This window comes from Papaver somniferum, chromosome 9 (genome assembly GCF_003573695.1).
Source record: "Papaver somniferum cultivar HN1 chromosome 9, ASM357369v1, whole genome shotgun sequence".
In the NCBI taxonomy this organism is placed as follows: domain Eukaryota; kingdom Viridiplantae; phylum Streptophyta; class Magnoliopsida; order Ranunculales; family Papaveraceae; genus Papaver; species Papaver somniferum.
In genome coordinates, this window is record NC_039366.1 from 42,237,318 (window position 1) to 42,258,447 (window position 21,130).

The following is a 21,130-nucleotide window of genomic DNA, read 5'->3' on the forward strand; positions in this document are numbered from 1 at the left end:
TTTTCTTGCTCCTGATTCTAGATCATCACCAATGTCTTTTCAGAAAGACCTATCTTTTCGCATAACTTCTTTAGCCTCTTCTGTTTGTCAAGTGACTGAACTTTCTGTTATGGGATCTCGTATTTACCACTGTGTTTCCTTTTACCGGCAAGCTTGGAAACACTCTGTGTATTGTGTTTCTTCTTGAGATTGGCCTTGGGAACGCTTTATGATGTGCATGTGTTTGCACGTTTTGGCTTAGAATCATCTGCTTCTGTAGGTGTTGGGGCATAAAATATTGCTTTGGTATTTAAACGTATATACATGTATACCTTTCCCCTGTTTTATGTCGTAGCACTGGAGGCTGGCGATATAAGTGAGGGGATGGTGAATTATTTGTGCGGAACAACCAGGTGGTTTGCTCCGGTCCAAAGTGTGTGTACAGAGGGGTTCGTTCGTGCCCCAGTTGACGGTTTTTTCTCCGGGCGAGGAGCTGATGGTTGGTGCTCCCGCTGCTCCCAGCGAGCTGTGGGTGCGATTCTCCTGTCCGAAGGATGGTGTTGTATTACTATGTAGCTGTGATTGCTTTGCTGTAATAAAAAATTGTGTGTTTGTTTTATGACATTGTTGTGTCTGAGTTCTGGTGGCACGTGGACTACACTTCCTGAGCGTATTTTGTGTTTATGTGTAAGGGGTGATACCTCGGTCGAGGATACTTGCCCCGGCCAGAGGCGAGTATCCCGATTCTGGGCATCTCCTGCTATAGAGGAAATCACCCGATTTCATGATCGTGATGGCATTACCTTAGGTGTTTGTCCGTGTCAGGTAGCTTAGGTAGATTACCCGCATCATTCTTAGAGAGAATGGAAGGTGTGGCTAGCACCGTGCCATAGTTGTTTAGGACTTTTATGATATGCTTAATCTATATGCACATAAAAAATAAAAACATACAAAAGAAACTAAAGTGAAGAAAAAATCAGAGAAAACCAAGGAAATACGATAGAATAATAACAATAAATAAGAGAAACAAGAAAAAGAAACAATAACACAAAAGGAGGAATTTTATTATCTTCAAAAGAGAGTTTGATAAACTCTTGGTACATTCTTAGCAAGGTTCTATGACCTGCGTACAAGTAGGGATCGTGCCTTATTCTAGGACTTTTTGAGTGGTCCTGTTAAGCATTGTAGGCTTTTAGGTATTTGATGTTCCATGGTCGTTCAAGTTCTTCTCCATCGGCTTTGACCAATATGTATACTCCATCTCCTGCCTTAGCTAGAACTGTTAGTGGGCCTTCCCATACGGGTGCAAAGTTTCCTGACTCGCGTTGGTAGGGAGGGATCTCGCGCCAGACCTTATCGCCTGGGCTGAATTGTCGCTAGTGAACACGTTTGTTGTATTTCCGAGCCAATCTTCTATGATAGTTTTCTATTGTTTAGAGAGCGATCTCTCTGTTTTCTTCCAAATCGTCCAACTTGGCGAGTATCATGTCCGAGGTCAGGTTTTTCTCCCATGCCTCAGTCCTGGTTGTGGGGATCATAGCTTCTGTTGGTATGATCGCCTTTGTGCCTTATGTGAGGGCGAAGGGAGACATCCCTGTTGCTTCCCTCCTGGTGGTCTGATATGCCCACAGGACGTTGTGTAATTGTTCAGACCAGCTTGCTCCATATCCATCCAGTTTCTTTTTGAGTATGTCGGCGATGGTCTTATTTGTGGCCTCTGCCTGACCATTGCTTTCAGGATATATGGGCGTAGATTTATTTTTTCTAATTTTGAAACAATTGAAAAGAAGATCAATGTTTTTCCCGCGGAGTTGGGCCCCGTTGTCTGATACAATGACGCCTGGGATACCGAAGCGACATATTATATGCTCGAATAGAAATTTAAAGACACCGTGGTCTCTAATGTGTCTTAGAGCCGATGCTTCTACCCATTTAGTGAAGTAATCCGTGGCCACAATTATATATTTTCTTTGTCCGGTACCGGCTCTCAGGGGTCCGACAATATCGACCCCCAATTTGGCGAATGGCCAAGGGCTTGGGACAGACTTTAAGTCCATTGAAGGTGCGTGCCTTCTCTTGCCAAATTTTTGGCATTCGGTACAGGTTTTTTCCATTTGTTTTGAATCTTTGTTCATGCGAGGCCAAAAGTATCCTTGGAGTCTCTCTTTGTGAGCGAGAGATCTTCCTCCACTATAGTTTCCTGCATATCCATAGTGTATTTGTTTCAGTATGCTATGGCCTTCTGCGAATGAGAGACACCTAAGAAGAGGTCCTAGGTAGGATTGTTTGTATAAAACACCATCTGATAATTCCGAGACCTTTATATTATCTTATGTGCAACGAGTTAGTTGCTGGGGAGATGCACATTAGTTAGGTATTTTATGATTGGTGTCCTGCAGGCATCCTCGGTAGACTCTCTTCTTGTGCTACTGAGTCGACAACGAGGATGTCCATGTTTCCTTCTATGGGGATAGAAGGGAGGAGAACCCTTTCGATTCTGACATTTGTAGCCTCGGTCTCTCTTTCCATAGAGGCTATGAATGCTAAGGCGTCAGCATATCTGTTATTGGTTATGTTTAGATGGCGGAACATGATGTTCGGTATTTGTTGGATGTAATGTCTGGAGAGTTGGAGATATCGCTGCAAACATGAGTCTGAGGCTTGTTACGCTCCATCTATCTGGCGGATGATGAGTTGCGAGTCACTTGTGAATCGAACGTCACTGATTCCTAGTGCGATGATGACTCGGAAGGCGTGTATCACTTCCTCGTACTCGGTTATATTATTTGTAGTGGGTAATTCAAGTCTCAAGCTGTAGACGATTCTTCGTCCAGTTGGGGTTGTGAAAACCATTTCGATGCCATATCCTTCCGAGTTACATGACTCATCTACAAAGACTTCCCATCGGCTTGGATCTTATGAGCGAAGCATCTCGGGTGGGTCTTCAAGCTCGTCTTCCATTCCCGGGGATTTCCTCGATCTCGTCGGTGTTATCTAATGGGAAATCGGCTAGGAAATCCGCAACCGCTTGCGTCTTAATTTCCGTTTGGGCTTGATACTTCATACCAAATTGCTTGATTTGGGCTCCCCATTTAGAGATCCTACCTGCTCTGTCGGCATGATTGAGTACAGACTCTATTGGGGCCTTCGTGATGACTGTCACAGTGTGTGCATGGAAGTAAGTGCGCAACTTCTGTGTTGCGTAAACCAGATACAAAACCATCTTTTCGATTTTAGAATAGTTCCTCTCTGCTGACGTCAGAGTTTTCCTAATGAAGTAAATTGGTTGTTCTACTTCTTTGTCTATGCGAGTAAGTATTGCACTGATTGAAGTATTGGTCGCTGATAGATACATATAGAGGTTTTCTCCTGGGTCTGGCTTCTGAAGGATTGGCAAGGTTTCCAAATGTTCTTTTATTTTTTAAAAAGCTTCTTCACAGTCACTGGTCCATGAAAATTTCTCACCCTTTTTTAAGGTATTAAAGAAGTCCCTGCATTTTTCGGATGATCTAGCGGTGAACCTTCCCAAGGCTGCTAGTCGACCATTTAGTCTTTCCACGTCTTTGACCGTTGCTGGGGAGGGAATTTTTAGTATGGCTCGCACCTTCTCGAAGTCAACCTCGATTCCTCGTTTGGTGACAAAATATCCCAAGAATTGACCCGAGGTTACTCCGAAGGCGCATTTTGCAGGATTGATTTTCATGTTGAATTTTCTCATTTGTGCTAAGATTTCCTTAAGATCGCTTGCATAATCTTGTGGGAGTTTACTTTTGACAATCATTTCGTCTACATATACCTCTAGGGTTTTATGTATCCAGCCGTCAAACATCTTTTCCAACATTCTTTGATACGTGGCCCCTGCGTTTTTTAACCCAAATAGCATTTTAGTGTAGCAGTATAGGCCACGAGGAGTGAAGAAGGAAGTGTGCTCTTGATATTCCTCGGCGATGGGGATCTGGTTATAGCCAGAGTATTCGTCCATGAGAGATAGCAATCCGTATCCAGAGGTTTCCTCTACGAGTTGGTCAATATTTGGGAGTGGGAAGCTGTCCTTGGGACAAGCCTTATTAAGATCGCTAAATTCGATACAAATTCTTACTCCCCCATTCTTTTTAGGAACAGTTACCATGTTAGATATCCATGTTGGATATTGTACTTCACGTATTACCCCTGAGGCCTCCATCTTGTTTAGATCCTTTTGGATAGCTTCATGGTATTCTGATGCTACTTTGCGCATATTTTTCCACATGGGCTTATGCTTTGGGTCGATTTATAGGTGATGACATCATACTTATGGATGTATCCATGGCATGTCTACCATGAGCCACGCAAAGACATCGGAATATTCCTTTAGTACTTGTATTATCTTCTCTTCCTCTTCCTTACTGAGGAGTGTTCCTATTTTTACCATACCTTGATTTTCTGGTGTACGGATGTTTACCTCTTTGGTCGGCTCCGAGGCTGAGAAGTTTGATTTGAGTTCTCCTATGTCGGAAAGGTTCTGTATGGGTCCCATGGGTGAGTCCGATGGGGGATTTTCCTCCATTATGGGTTCGTCGTTTGAGCGTCTTTTCTCATTGGTGCAAGCTATATAGGCATCAATCTCTGCCTGGTTCTTGGCATTCTTAGCTCTCTTCTTTTTTGCTCTGGTGGAGTTTACTTTGTTCTCACCATTCTGAACCTCCATTTTGTAATAATATTTCGCCTCGCCCGAGTCTCCAATGATTTTTGCCACTTCATCAGGCGTAGGGAATCTGAGCCTTCGATGGTAAGTCGAGGCTAACCCCTTTGATCCCATGGACCCAGGATTTCCCGACACTGGCTGTGTATGTTGATAGTACATCTACCACACAGAAGGTGGTTAGGGTGAGGATTTTTCCCACCCGGATTTCTAACGTTACCTCGCCCCTTGGGAGGGTTGATGACCCGTTGAAGCCAAATATGTTATAAGTGGAGGGTATGACACACTCGTCCCTGAGAGACATTTGTTTGAATGTTTCATAGAACAAAATCTCAACTGAACTACCTCAATCAATTAAGATTTTGGACATTTCCCATGGTAGCACTTTAGGTTTTCCTTCCTCGCCTTCGTGCTAAGGGAGTGCAATGGCCATCGTGACCACCAATGGATCGTTATGATTTCGTTCTCTATCAGGGACCTCCGAGACTGAGAAGCTAATGGGTAATTTCATCCATCCCTCATTCGGGGGCTCTCTGGCAACACTGAAAACTTCATCACCGTGAAAGTTTCGTTTGTGAATTCGTCCTACAATGTTTCCTTCTCGTACATGTGTGGTAATTGCCGAGTGTGATATAGTATTACATCCTAAGTATTGTGCCTCGCATGGGGATCTCCACACGATGTATGGGTGCCCCAGCGGTAGGTGGAGTTGTTGGTTGCGCGGTGTATTCTTGGAGCTTCCCCTCATTGATCATATCTTGCAGCATTTTCTTCAAGTCTCTGCACGAGTCTGTCGTGTGGCTGTGGAATTGATGGAACTCGCAGAAGTCAGTTCTATTTTTAGTTCGCTCTGGATGATGACCTATGTTCCATGGATAAGTGATTTTATATTTTCCGTCGATCTTTTTGGATATGGGGGCGTTTAGCTTCGTGTAAACTGGGTCTACGAACTTTCCATTTTTTTGTTGAGCCTGGTCTCTCCCTGGGTTGATCCGTTGTTGGATCGCCCCGCTCCTTAGGCTGGCACCTGTGGGTTCTGTGGCTCTACCACATTTGCTCCTATACTAGTTCCTTTTGCCATCTTGTCATAAGTTCCGTCTTCGAGTTCCTCAAAGGCCACACAATCTTCTTGGATTTCTCTTAGTTTGCCCAAGTTCTTTGGAATAGATTCATACATGCGGACAAAGAGAGGGTCTGTCTTTCTGAGGCTATTTTTAAAACCCAAGATCGCATATTCCTCGGGGACCTTTCCGATCTCAGAACATAACTTCCTCCACCGTGTCACCAGGGATCGGAGTGACTCGTTTGGCTTTCGAGACATTTGGAACATCGCGTCGACCTCTGGTCGGACCCTGCTATTGTGAATGTACGTTTCTAAAAATAGCTCGGATAGGTTTTTTAACGATTTAACTGAGCCTTTGGGAAGGTTGTTGAACCACATTAAGGCTTCATTCCTCAGACTGGCAGGGAAAAGTTTACACAATACCACGTCATAATGGTCCCATTGGGTTAGCGTCATAGATAAGTCCTAAGATGCTCAATTGCGTCTCCTGTTCCGGTGAACGGGGATGTGAACACCGGTAGAGAACATTTCTTTGGAAATGGTATTCTTAACAGATTTTCAGAGAAGGGGGATTTTCCTGCTTCTTGCATGACTACCGCCAGCTTCTTCCTCTCCTGCTTTCCTGTAACTTCTCTGTAGATTACCTCAAGCCGGTGGAGTCGGGCCTGGAGTTTGTCATCGTTTCACCTTGTTTCAGCCTTCTTTTTTCTTCTCATAGCTCTCTCGGGCGAGAAACATGGTTCATGATAGCGATGCCTTGATCGCTCTGAATTATTGCCTGATTGTTCGGCATACGATACAATCTTAGAACGAGTTTTCCTTGAGGTCTCCCCTCGCTTGGGGTTTGGGGATGCGAGGTTCTCGGCCTCACAGTTTGTTTTAACTTCGTGGATCTGGTTTTTGTTCGCTGATGTTTGGGATCAACATCCGACGATCCCTCGGATGAGCTATCTTCGCGGTTGAGGACACCTCTGCTTCCCTTGGGGAAGCGATCCGCTGTTTCCTCGTTGGAGGTGTCAGAGATGTTAATTCGTTCGTCATCTTGTAAATGCTCAAAGGGATTTTCCTCCTCTTGGATCTCTTCGACAGTAGCGAGTGACACCTTTTTTTTTTGCTTTTTGCTTAAGCTTGCGGTTTCTCCGCTCAAGCCTTATGTTTCGCCATTCTAGCTTCTCTATTCTCCCATCCTAATCTTCTTGGGCTTTAAAGATGGCTGCGATGGCAGGGTTGGCATCGCCGAGGTCTGAAGGGTTGCCCTTCTTGGCCTCATTGTTCGTCGTTTTCCTTGGAAAACGGTTCAACCTCCTGGTTGAGTCAGATGGACGTCATCATGCATCTCGAAGGGGTTTCCCTCGCCTCCGGAGCTAGAATTGTCAGTTAGTCCTTCCTGATACTGGTCATCGGGTTGTCCCTCTCTTGGGACTTCGCCACTCATCAGAGCCTCGCCTGGCTCCATATCGTCGAGTCCTTCTGATTGGGCTCCACCGTTTTCACCTTGGTTCCTGCGAGTAGATCGTCGCGTCACCATTACCTTCCCTGCAATATATGCAATAACACTTAATTTGTCTTTTCTTCAGAAAAGTGGGATCCTAAATTTGCAGGTCACGTGCAATTACTAAGTCATAGTTCAGACTGGATAGTTTAGTACAGGAAGACTTTGCAGTAAATTTTGGAGACATGAGAAAACGTCAAAACATTCCCTCTTTCCACGAGATGTTAATGATGAAGAAAAGGTGTTTTATCAGTTCCCTATTTTCGAGACAAATACCTCTTTCGACACGTTATACCTCTTTAGGGAGAAAATCAAATCATGACGATTGATCATATTTTCCCATTCTAGAAACTATCTCTCATCATCTTTTAGCTTTTGATTTTGAACAAACTTTGAGTTTGATGAATGATTATGTACTCGTTAATCCTTCCCCTTGACTTAGATTTAGGTTCTTAAGAAGGAGATCTTGGACTTTGTTGAGTTTGATGAAAAACATCATGGAAAATATGTCTTTTCAACTCTCATAAGGTGATATCTTCCTTATGTAGCTTACTGACTAGTATATCTTCCCAACTCTCTCACGGAGGAGATCGTTTGAGCACCGAAGTGTTTGATACTTCATTTTTAATCCGATCTACAACTCTCCTGAGCTCCTTGTGGAAGGCATAAAAATCTTTGAAATAACAAGAAATCTTAAAGAATATCAGTGAAAAACGCAGATCTGTTAATCTTGAGGTTCTTCTGGACTTCTCAGATCGTGAAGATCATGTTTGAGTCCGATCTCTACTCATTCATCTCAACAGAAATCTACTTTGTACTGTGAAAAAACACTTCTCTCATGGAGATTATGAAAACAAAATAGAGTTGTTATTAGGGAGGTGGATTAGATCTTCATACATCCCTATTTCTAGCGCCAAAATGTAGTTGCATCTTTTCTGATGACTACATCCAAGTGAAATGAAAGACTAAAAACTACTAAAACATACAAGATTCAACTATGAACAAGATGTAAAGAGAATGAAATGCAAATATTGACACACGCATATAACGTGGTTCGGCCATGAAGACCTACATCCACGGGAAAGAAGATGTTTTCTTATTGACTATAAGGTCTTACCCTTGAAAGAGTTACAAATCTGTTCTAGATTTCTCACTTTCTCTCTATCTAGATCTCTCTCAGGAATTCTCTGTAGAAAGACCATCTAAGATTACATAAGTTGTCTATCTCCTTCTACATGAACTGGTATTTATAGGCGGAATAAACTCGGGGTAGCCTGATCGTCCGAGTTTGGTGAGCTGTATTCCATCGCCCTTGCTGCCTCGGATTGGCTCTATACTATCCCTCGTGATGGCTAGTCTGGTTCTTCCTCCGAGTAGTCTCGATCTCCTTCGCCTCGTGCTACTCTCATATGGAGAACCTCGTGCTCTGTCACCTCTGGGCTATAGTATAGATCGTCCGAGTCTTCTGTCACGATGCAGGTCTTTCCAATTCTTGTTCTTATCCTTCATTAAATGTGGTCCTTCCTTTTAGACTTGTCCGTCTGAGCAGATTAGACCTCTCCTTACACGCGTCATTCATGTGACGCTTGTGTAGTTGCCTTGATTCAGACAAACTCTCCTTTTTAGAGGATGATTCGATGCTTCTATCTTATCATCTCATCATGTATTCATCCCTTAAGATGCTGACACGTGGCCGTCGGGTGTTTTACCCACACAATCAGTGATCAAAATCTTAGATTTTCTAATCAATAGGTCGAAATACACTCCTAGTTTTGGGCTTGCACAATGATTATCTCCGATGACATGCCCGGCTAAGGTTTTGGCGAATCAACTTCAAATAACCCAACTGACTAAATGAGTCAGATTCATATGACAAACACCTTCATAGTTCACGAAAAACTCAATTTTGATTCTTAAATGAGCTCTTAGACTTTCTCCGGGTCTTAGGGGGTTGTTAATGTTTAATTTATGTTTGAGAGGTAATGGGCTTGCAGAAAAGAACACCATCACTGTCGATTGTTGCAACTTTCTAACTGGGAGTTTGATGATGTTGTTTCTTCTAATTCTTCGATGAAGATAGGTGTTCTGTTGCTCTAATCAATCTTCAAGTTTGGGTTCAGAAAAGCCTTAACGTTTATATTGATTGTCGACTTAAGATGCAATTTGACACATTTTAATTGAGAAATTTAAAGAAATAGAATAAAAATTATAAGAAATTTTAATAACGAAAATAAAATTATAGAGAACAAAAGTTTTAGTGTGACTTGAATGTTCGAAAGTGAGTGTAATTATAGGTGTGAAAATATAATTGTCTTCTTAATGTTGGGATATAAACTTTATCGATTATAATTGGGGACGATCTGTTCAATTATCATCGATAATATATTCTCCTGTGGTGAAAAAATTGATTTTGCCCATCCATGTGAATAACGCATCAAATGGCCAATTTTGCCAAGGCTTAGCTCTTAGACACACAATACAATGGAAAAGTAAAAACCGCCCGTTCATATAGAGTAGGCATGTCCCCCTTCCCTCAGGATTTGCAGAGGGACAGGTGTTTATGATTGGGCGGTTTTATCTTATTTGTTTGGTTGGAAATTTCTTTGTTTTTGATGTCCTAAACTAGTGGTCCATAGACTGCATCCAAACTCCTTAAATTGGAGTGGATTTCAGCAATTACAGGGCTCAAACCCCTACCTCCGAAGCGGGAGGGAGCATTTCAACCTCCAGACCATTTGGTGATTGGCTGGTAAGCAATCTTTGATTTAATAACAAATAATTTTCTTTAATTATACTAACCTATATTAGCAATAATGTAGTATCTGCATTGTACAAAAAATAAAGGCAATCAAGTTACGAAGTATCTTTTTTTTTTTCTATTCAAATTTTTTACAAAGTATGTTGATTCCCATTAAATGTGTAATGAGGTTAGAATATTTGATTCCCGTAATAAAATCTTTTTTATTCCAATTCCCATTCCGCTATATATATAATCTTCTCGATATTAAAGTATAATGCAATTTCAAGACAAAGAAAAGAAAAAATGGCTCCATCAGTGGTCTGCCTAATCTCTATGCTTTCCCTCGTTTTCCTCGTTCAAGAATCGTCTATTCTTGTATCAGGAGATGCCGGATTGATCCAATCTATTTGTCAACAGACGCGGTTGCCTAGTCTCTGTGAATCTTCATTAAACGCTGATCCAGCCAGCAAAGAAGCCGATGTAAAAGGTCTAGCCAAGATTATAATTAATGCTGGGGAAAGCTGTGCGTCAGACACATATAGTTACATACTCGACGAGCTTGTCAAATCTTATACCGACGCACATGCAGTTAAAGTGGTCACAGGATGCAGTGCGTTTTATGACAATTCAAAGACTGCAGTTGAGGTAACTGTTGAAGATTTGAGTTCTGATCATCTTGCCGACGCACATAGAGGATTGATTCTTGGTTTCTCATATGCTGATGATTGCAAAAATTCCTTTAGCTCAGCCCACCCTCCAATAGCTTATCCTGATGGATTGGCACAAAGGCAACGCGATTTTCAGAATCTATGTGGTGTTGCTACTGATATTGTCCAAGTGATTAGGACCTCAAATCCTTAGAGAGACACCCTTGCATGTATCTGTCATTGTGAGATCACTTGGATAGACTTTTTATTATAATTTTGATCTTCATAGTATCATTTATTGATTATTTTATATGTTTTGTAGTTTTTATTCTGATCTAACTAATAGGACAATAATCATTAAATTATTCATTTACATGATATTTACAAATTATTTTTCAATTTGTAAAGAAAATCATTTCGAGTCATGATGCCGACGTTGGACGATGTGATACTTTTTTTTGATCATTCAACCAACTCTTAGTCGGGGTGAAAAAAATCAACCCCTCAGATGGGTTTAACCAAGTCCTATAACTTGATCTAGAGTCCTAATATCATGGATGGACGAGTGCCCGGATTTTCAAAACAAGTAGTTTGTAAATACACTCCTTTTTTTGGGCTTACACTCTAATAAAATCCGAAGAAACCCAGACCCGTGGGTCGGGTCTGGACGAATCAGCTTCGGATGACTCAAATGATCTGTCAGATTCATATGACAAAGACAAACCCTTCACAATTGTTAGTTTTATAAGCATTTATTTTTGTTAGGGAGGCAAAGGGCTTGCGTGAAAAACTACCATCATTCTCGGTTGTTGCAACTTGTTAACTCCTAACTGGGAGTTTGAGATGATGCTGCTTCTTCTACTTCTATGTTGAAGATCGGTCTTCTGTTTGTCTTTTATAAATGAGGCGAAAAGGAAATAGTTGGCCACTCTTTTATTGTGGAGACGCAATAAAAATAGCTGTTATTGTCTTATTGGCACGCAAAGGTACGTGACCGTTTTTTTTAAACGGTATCGAAACCGTGAGATCATGCATGAATTAACACACACGAGAGATTGTCTTTGATCCATAAAAAAGGTACACTGGAATTTATTTTTATTTTTTTAAGTTCACACTCTCTCTCTTCTCTGAGGATCGGTGATTGATGAGTTAACTCATCTCTGTATCGGTTCTTCATCTCTTTACAATTTCCAGCCAGTTTTATGATCTAAACTTCTGTTTTTGATTCATGTCCTTATAGTGTTTTACATCTTTTACTCCATTAAGACTTGTGGAACTTCTATAATGGAGTTTTTTCTGTTTTGACTCTTGCTCTTATCTTTCTTTTCATTGTATACTCCATTAAAGACTTGTGGAACTGCTATAATGAAGCTTTTTCTGTTTTGATTCCTTTTCAATTCTTACCCTACATCCTTACTCCATTAAGACTTGTGGAACTTCTATAATGGAGTTTTTTCTGTTTTGATTCATGTTCTAGTTTTATTTTTTACATCTGCTTATCTTTTAAGGCTTGTAAAATCTCTCTTAAGTTCTTCATCTCTTTAAAATGGAACTTCTTCATTATTTTTAGATTATTCTAATGGGAAACTAATTTTCCAGGCCTTCTGACTTTTTTTTGGGATCCCGTGGTGGCATTATATTCAAGACGTGGGATGTTCTTGATCCAAAAACAGTGGTGTTGAAAAAAACAAAGCTTACAGCAGTGGTGCTAACCATCATCTCTATGTTGGTCCATATCAGTAGTATTCATCTAGGGAACACCTTAGATCAAACCCAATTATGATTTTCTAGATATCACCATCGAAACCGATTTTCAGTAGAGAATCTCCATTGTCAAAAATTTCAAATTCAAAAATTACCTCCTAAACTGTTGCGTAAGACTAGCCGAAATTACAGCCTTGACTATGACCCAGAAAATCTTTCCTTGTTTGAGAAATATTTCACAGCTCATAGTAATCCTTTTCAACTAATTGCCAGAGATTTCGTTCATATATCTAGGAAGGAATATCTTCTATTATGGAAAGCTTGCAGTTGTCATGAGGAAAGTTGTTTAAATACTCTTATAAACCAGTTCTATTCTTCTTCATCTCAATCTTCGCATAAAGCTGTTTTTTACAAACAAGTGAAAACAAAGAACCCTAATATGGCTTCCTCTTCGGAAAATCAACTGAATCAATTATCAAGGAAGCTTAGGAGGGCAAACATTAATCTTCCAGTAAGAAGGAGAGTTGTTGGAGCCGCGCAAGTTGTTCAAGATGCTGCTGAAGAATGGACTTTTGGAATCTTAGGAAAACTCATGTGGAAGCATAAGATCGACATGAGAACCATTCGAGAAGATATGAATTCACTTTGGAGAGGTTATAGAAACAAGCAGATTCGAGTTATGGGTCAAAACCTTATGCTTGTAAGACTCAACTCAGAGGAAGAACGAGATGAAGTTATCCAAAATGGTCCTTGGATTGTCGGTGAGGCTCTTTTTGCTGTTCAAAAGTATACTAATGGTGTTCCTATCTCAGAGTACAAGTTCACCCATCAGATCTTTACTACTCAGTTCAAATACCTGAAACTAGAACATTTGAACAGTTTGGTCGTGGATGAAGCCATCGGTTTTATGGGAAGAAAGATTTCTACAACTCCACCAAATTGTAGGCCTAGATATGGAAATACTGTCAAGGCAAGGCTAGAAATTAGTCTTACAGAGCCATTACACAGAGGTGGATGGTGGAATACAGCTGAAAAAGTTTGGATCAGATATCACTGGGAGCTGCAGCCAAAAAAGATCTGTGATAAGTGTTTTGTCATTGATCATAATGACAACAAGTGCCTACACACTTCACACCTTTTGTTCCTTGATAGTTTGTCTGAGGAGGAATATGATGAATATCTAAGAAATGAAGCAGATGTTTATGAAGGTAATGATGAAAGGAGCATGGATAATAATCTTGAAGCGGAGATGACTCCGATGGAAGCATCTGGAGAGAATGGATATGAGTCTATACAACCGAAAAGATTGAGAAATTCTGTTCTCAATAATGAGCCATCAATGAACCCTCATAACATTCATGTCCAGCCACCAAATACCAATGAAAATACCAATACTACTGTTATGGATAATCATAATAACTCGATGATGGAAGCAGATGGATCAGGAGCTAACACAGCTGAAACCACAAATATCAGTCAGAACATGGCCATGCGGGTAACTTTAGTTTTCCCCCCACAAGTAATCTATCTTCTTCATTTCATTATGATTTTCAGTAGTTGTCATTCTTTTACTGCCTATACTCTTTGCAGAAACAAGTTAAATCAAATGCGTATCATTTCCTGGAACTGTAATGACTATGCAGCTAAGGATACAAAAAACTTCTTATCTGACATTAATAAGATGTTACAGCCTGACATTATTTTTTTGCAGGAAACTAAGATTGACTCAGATAAAATTCTTAGGCATGTTAGACCACTTGGTTTTCCTAATAATTTTTACGTTGCTTCTATAGGAAGATCTAGGGGGATTTGTTTACTTTGGAAGGATGGTTTCCAACTTGATATTATCCATCATGATAGAAATATGATTCATTGTCTTGTGAAAAGTGACCCATCTAAGCCAAGATGGCTTCTTTCTTGTGTTTATGGGTCTCCATTCCCACAGGAGAGAAAAGAACAATGGATTTTTATTAAAAAGGTTTGTGAAAATTTTAATATAGATGCTCCTTGGATTTTGCTAGGCGACCTAAATATCACCATGCATGTCTAAGATAGTTCAACTCATTCAAAGTATTGGCTTATCTTATTTAGGTTATCATGGTAGTCCCTATACTTGGACTAGTAGCAAAAATGGAACTGGTAGAATCAAATCCAGACTAGATAGAGCACTTATTAACCCTGATTGGTTACTAACCTTTCCATATGTCATCCTTAAGCACCTGCCTTTTCTTGGCTCTGACCATTGCCCAATTTTCTTAGATTTCCATCCTAATGAGATCATCAAGTCCAAAAACTGGATTTTTTTGAGTGTTGGCTCAGAGAAGTTTCATGTAAAGACCAAATTAGTAGCTCTTAGTCAAAATATGTTCATGGCTCTGCTGCTTTTAGGCTTGATAAAAAACTTGATATTACTAGAAGAGATTTGTCTAAATGGAATCGAGAAACTTTTGGTAACATTCGTGATAATATTAAATGTCTTTAGGATAAGTTAACTAATTTGCAGCAAACAAATTCTAGTGATGACACTACTTCTCAAGTCAAACAGATAGAGCATGAAATTAATGAATGGCATGCACGTGAAGAAGAATTCTACAGGCAGCAGTCCAGAGATACTATGTTTCGGGAAGTTGATCAAAACACAAAGTATTTTCATCAGCAAACAAACATAAGAAAGTCAAGAAATCGCATTGAATCCCTTCTCAAACCAAATGGTAGTTGGTGCAGTGGTAGAGAAAATCTCGAAGACTTGCTCACTTCCCATTTTAGCAACATAATGAGTACATCTGATCCAGAAAATAATGAAGAACTCTTTGCACTCTTACCAAGATGTATTACAGAACCTGAGAATGATGCACTTACCAAAATTCCATACGAGCCAGAAACCTACAAAGCCTTACACAGGATGCAGCCATGGAAAGCACCAGGACCGGATGGGTTTCCTCCAGGTTTCTTTCAGTCTCAATGGAGAACTACTAAGGAGGATGTTGTTCAAATGATCCAAAATTTTTCACCGGCGGGAGGTTATTAAGGAAGATGAATAAAACTAATCTATGCTTAATACCAAAAGTTCAGTTACCTCAAGCTCCAAATGACTACAGGCCTATAGCTTTGTGTAATACCACATATAAGCTGATTACCAAGATTATGGCAATGCGTCTGAAGCCTTTGATGGATAAACTGATCTCACCAATGCAGGCAGCGTATGTCCCAGGGAGGAAAATATGAGATAATATCACACTTGCGCATGAGTTGATTCATTGCATGAAAATAAAGAAGACAAAAATGGGTTATATGGCATTGAAGCTAGATATGTCTAAGGCGTTCGATCGTGTGGAATGGCCTTTCCTTCGCAAAGTAATGGTGTAGATGGTGGATTTTCGACAAGGGATAAAATCGTAAACTCATAATTATACGAAGCTCTGATCCAGCAATCAGACGTGAGTATTGAGACACGGGTCTCTCATTGAATTCTCAACGGAGAGTACTTTCTCTCTGAGTACATGTATATATGTAGTCTCACGACTGGACAACGACATATCTCATGAATACTGAACACTTTCAGTGATTATTTCTATATAGTATCACGAGATGGACGGCTCCTAGACAGCTTGCTCTGCTAGTATAGAGCGATAACGTCTTCAGGAACAAACAACGAGTTTACCCTGACTATATAAAGGATATGACTTACCGACAAGCGCATATCGGGATAATTAATGCTCCTAGGAAGCTTGTTCTGCTAGTATAGAGCCACAAAGTTAATTATTCCTAATTAAGATTAATTCTGTCGTGACATTCACTACTGAATTCCCAGAATAATCTATTATTGCTCTTATTCCATGGTCGAATCCACGACTGGTCCCATGGAATGGCAATAAACAATTGTTCTGATTCTATGATCGAATCCACGGCTTGATCTCATAGAATAGCAATAACTATATTATCTCATTACTCCGATTTCATGATCGGATCCACAACTGGTCTCATAAATGGTAATAGATAAATCTTAATTACTCCGATTCTATGGTCGAATCTACGATACCATGGAATGGTAATGCTCACTTTATTCGTAGTCGAATCCTCAGCTGATCATATGAATTAATAATAAACATCTTATTACTCAGTTTTCTGAAATATTCTCCACTGAATTCCACAATTAGTAATAAATAATCAACAACCATACGTCTGAGCTACCTCTAAGTAAGCCCCATGGTGAAAGCGTGTTCAACGACGATGCACTAACAATCACCGCACGAACGAGTATTTCAAAATACAACGAAACGATGAACCTATGCAAAATAGGGAAGAAAATAATAAATAATTAAAAATATTGACCAAGGTGCTGGGAACACGGATACACGATCAACCGACCATGTCGTGGTCAGTCCTACGCCAGTTTTATATTTTTAATATATTATTTTCCATGATTTGATGAAAATTCTCTCATTTGATCAAATCTCCTTCGTCTCGAGGAAACTCCTCAGTTTCATGGTATTGTCATAAATCCATAAAAAATAATATAAAATTCAGGAAAGGAGTGTGGGGCGTGACCATGGGCCAACTGGTCGTGCCTTGGTACCTGTCGGCCCCACACCTCACGGTTCCTCATTATTTTATTATTATTTCTCTAATTTCATGAAAAAACTCCTTGATTTCATGGTATTTTGCACAAATCACCAAATAATAATAAAATAAAATAAATTATGAAAACTTGTGGAACCGGGCCCTGGTCGGCCAGCCATGCCCTAGCCGGTCCCATATGCCCCTTTGTTTTATTATTATTTTTATTTTCCTTGAATTTATCAAATTCCTTGATTTCATGGTATTTCTCTCAAATTAGGAAAAATTCCATCAGATCATGAAAAAAATACCTAAAAAAATATTAAAAATTATGAAAACTCGTGGGACCGGGCCCTATCCGGTCGGCCGCGCCTCCACGGTCCCACATGTCCTTTTTTTTATTATTAATATTTTTTGCTTCCCTTAACTCATGAAAACTCCTTCAATTCATGGAAACTCCCTAAATTCATCAAATTTCTCAAAATTCATGATTTTTTCATAAAATCATCAAAATATTTTAAAATTAAGGAAAATGGCACCACGGGACCGTGGTCACGACCGGACGACCATGCCTTGGCCTCGGCGGTCCCACGCCTCCTTATTCCTTATTTTATAATTATTTTCCATCATCTCATGGTGTTTTCCTCAGTTTCGTCGAAACCCTAATTTTGGCATATTTTCTCGAATGGATGCTCAATTGCACGCCAGAAAATATCAAAATTCTCAGGACTGAGACGCGGACGCCTTGGGGACACGAGCACGCTTTCTTGACCGACCAAGATTGGCTCTTTGGATTACGGAAGCCGGTCCCATCAAGTTTCACAGTTTTGACCTAATTTGCACAATTGCACGTATTAGGTCCAAGACTCTTCCAAACACTTTGGATTTTCATGAAGTGATCATCAGGCGGTCACGTGACTATCCAGAGACGGTTTCATGACCCCATGGTCGGTCCCTCACTCCGTCATAATTAATTAGGTTTTCTCACCTAAGGCTCAGACGAGCATTTTCGAATAAATGATTAAACCAGCATTTAATCATTCTTTCACCAACAAATCGTCAACTCTTCAGGAGTTCTTTGTATTTGCTCACGTGAGCATATGGACACCACATGGTTGATCCACGGTCCCATGTAGTCGCTCCCTCCTTCGTCCCATGGTTAAAATTCTGACGAACCATGAATTGATCATCAATTGATCAAATTAGGGTTTTTGAATCCAATGATCATCATTCCAAATTCCAGCCTTAATAATTTTACGACGACCTCATGGTCATTAATTTTATTAATTATGCTCAGTTCAACGACCAATATTCTAATTAGTATTTTTGGTACGCTGCCAATAATCTACCAGATGAGCAACACATACTCAGGCGATCAAATATTCAACAATTCATCACATGAGCAACACTTGCTCAGATGATAAATATTTGCTCAAACAAAGGAATATTGGTACAACAATCAATATTCAACGATCCATCGAATGAGAAATACTTGCTCACTTCATCGTAAGAACTATACCTCTGTCTCATGACATGTTCAAATCATGAGTTTCAGAACATCATGTTCAACTCAGCAACTACATGGACTCATCGTCCCATCAAACCACGAAGTCATCAATTGACTAACATACCACGAGACGTCAATCGTGTCACTTTGGGGGGATATCACTTAGGGTTTTGATCTGGCGGTCTACGGCACGTGTGTTCAAACACACGATGGAATGTGAGCAAGTCGTGCAATCAGTTGAAGGAATTCACGAGGTAGTGGGTGGAAAATCGACCAAGTCTCCACACGTTTAGAAACAGGTTTCAAACACGATCTCCACTTCCCCACTCCTTGATTCCATCAACTGTCACACTTCATGGGGTCATGGTGTCTAAAATTCCAGCAATATAAATAAGTCTCTGAATTATGATTGAATCATCGATATTAACAGTATCATCACTCTCACGACTCATCGACAACACGAGATCATCAACTCATCAATTGAGAAACTACTCTCAATTGAGCAATTTCAATCATTCAGAGCTTATCATATTCAGAATTCACACACCCACAATCTTGGATTACCATTGATTCCACATATTTCCCAGCTTCCCTCCTAGAGATCAACCCATCCTCTCTTGTGACCGAATTTACTCTGGAACGGTCATTGTCTTGATTTAGGCCGGAGTACTACAGATTGATCTCTCGAATCTAAAGCACCCCTTTTGCAGCGGTGCATCTGTGTGAGGTTTAACATTTCGCTCGGTTCGAGGAGTCTCCTCCGTACGGTCGTCTCCTCAATTCCTTAAAAACCAGCAAATCGTTTTCCCCCATCTACAGATTGGCGACCATAGTAGGAGATTAATCTCTCGGTTGCAATCTAACAATCTCACAAGATGGTTGGTCTAAGGACTAATTCAACTAATTCAGATCAGAATATTTCAAACGGCAACATTCCTCATGTTACACCTGGCGGCATGGAAGGCATGGGGATCCCGACTTTGGCAGAGTTGGCTCAAATCCTAGAGGTTCATACCAGGAACATGGACCTGATGAAGGAGATGATAAACCACATCCTCAAATTTCTCATCAGATTAACATCCGAGTTAGGCGGTATCTCCGCTCCAGAAGCCTCAACACCGGGGACTGAAGCGTCATCTGACCCTCAAATCAACAACTCCACCACATACGAGAATCCGGTGGAACAAGAGGTCACACATTTGATTGAAAATCTATGTGAACTCCTACACTTCTCCAGGTATCAGCGCACAGACACATTTTCAGCACTCAACCAGATATCATCCAGCGTGCAAATAACTCCACCAACACCATCAGTTGAAAAAGTCTCCCTAGTGCCTGGGCATTCGATCGACAACATCTCTTTTGGAGAAGAAGATCGCATGACGGATGGTTTCATCAAAGGCATTTGATCGAGCATTGTATGTCACTGGTTTCATCAAAGGCACCGAATTTAGAAGAGCTCTTGTCGACACCGGTGCTTCCACCAACATTGTCACTATGAAGACTCTCAGGATGGCCAGATTCCCACAAGGTAAAATCGTTCGTTATCCTGATGTAGTATTTCAAGTGGTAGTAAAGTTTTCGTTCACTCAGACTTGTGGAGATTTGTTTTACACTTAAATTAAAATAAAAACTCAAGATAAAGTTGTTATCAAGATTATAAAAAGCACCGAGACTCAAAAATTCCACCATTAACCAATTAAGTGATTTAATCTAATCAATATTCATGCAATTCTTTGCGTTTAAAGTGATTCTAATATATTTCCTTTAGTAGATTTTTGAAGTAACAATTGTATACATCAAGCATGAAACATCAAAAGTCTTAAACTAAGCATGCTCCATCAAAACGGATCACAATCATTCAATAAAAATCAATTTTCCAATATTAGTTCCATGCAAATAATCATAAAAGAAATTGCAATAACTAATTCAAATAGAAATATACCACTTTTCATGGAACAATGGCTTCCTCCGTCGCCTCGTCTAAGGGGTTTAACTCTTCATGGTGAAAACACGCTCAAAATAATAATCCATAGCTCAAAAAGGTGTTTTATTGAAGAAGAGGTATAAAGCAGTGTGTTTGTAACAATTATAATTGTTACAGAACCCACTGTTACAGAGAACTGTTGCAATAGGTGTTGTTCCAGGAAACGATAGAAAATATATGTTGTTGAATAAAAGACTGCTCTGAAGGGTCTAATGTTCTTCGTGTTCTTCAGCAGCAGCAGCAGAACTCGACTTCCTGCAACTTCGATTTCTCGACTCTGTGGTGTTCTAAACTTCCCCTAACTTCTCCTAAACTTGCATACCCTTATTTGGGACTCGAGCACGCCTTTTATACACCTCCAAACCCTCTAGAACCCGATTAATTCTCTGTTTTCCTTCCGTGCAAGTCACGGAAATAATTTCTTCCCACAATTGTTTGACGCGTTTCTGAGCTTTCCAACAAATCCCAAAATCTTCCTTAAATATAAGCGTATCTTAGGAAAGAATATTTTGCCTTTAGTCTCCCTGAAATTCCAAAAGTAAATCATGCAGAGACCCGTGCAAACTCACTCCCCTGTTTTGCTTGATCCACGAATTAAACCCTGATTTGCCGAATCTGAATTGATTACCAACCCTGTTTGGGCCTAGCAAGACATATCCAATCCACGACATCCATTGAATCCGGCAAAAAATTCACCAGCTCTCGCCTGAAATACCCGTGAAATGTTCACACCTCTGTTTCCTTCTAACTCGATTTCTAGCCACTTTCAATCG

The 21,130-nt window shown here is 40.3% G+C and overlaps 1 protein-coding gene across 1 annotated transcript; it reads left to right on the forward strand.

The window, feature by feature from the left end:
• Positions 1–6,932: 6,932 nt before the first annotated feature.
• Positions 6,933–10,907, forward strand: LOC113311869 (cell wall / vacuolar inhibitor of fructosidase 2-like). The gene is made up of 3 exons (XM_026560664.1): positions 6,933–6,994; positions 9,889–9,964; positions 10,373–10,907. Exons 1-3 carry the CDS (start codon positions 6,933–6,935, stop codon positions 10,814–10,816), a joined length of 582 nt encoding a protein of 193 aa, XP_026416449.1. The 3' UTR covers positions 10,817–10,907.
• Positions 10,908–21,130: the final 10,223 nt, after the last annotated feature.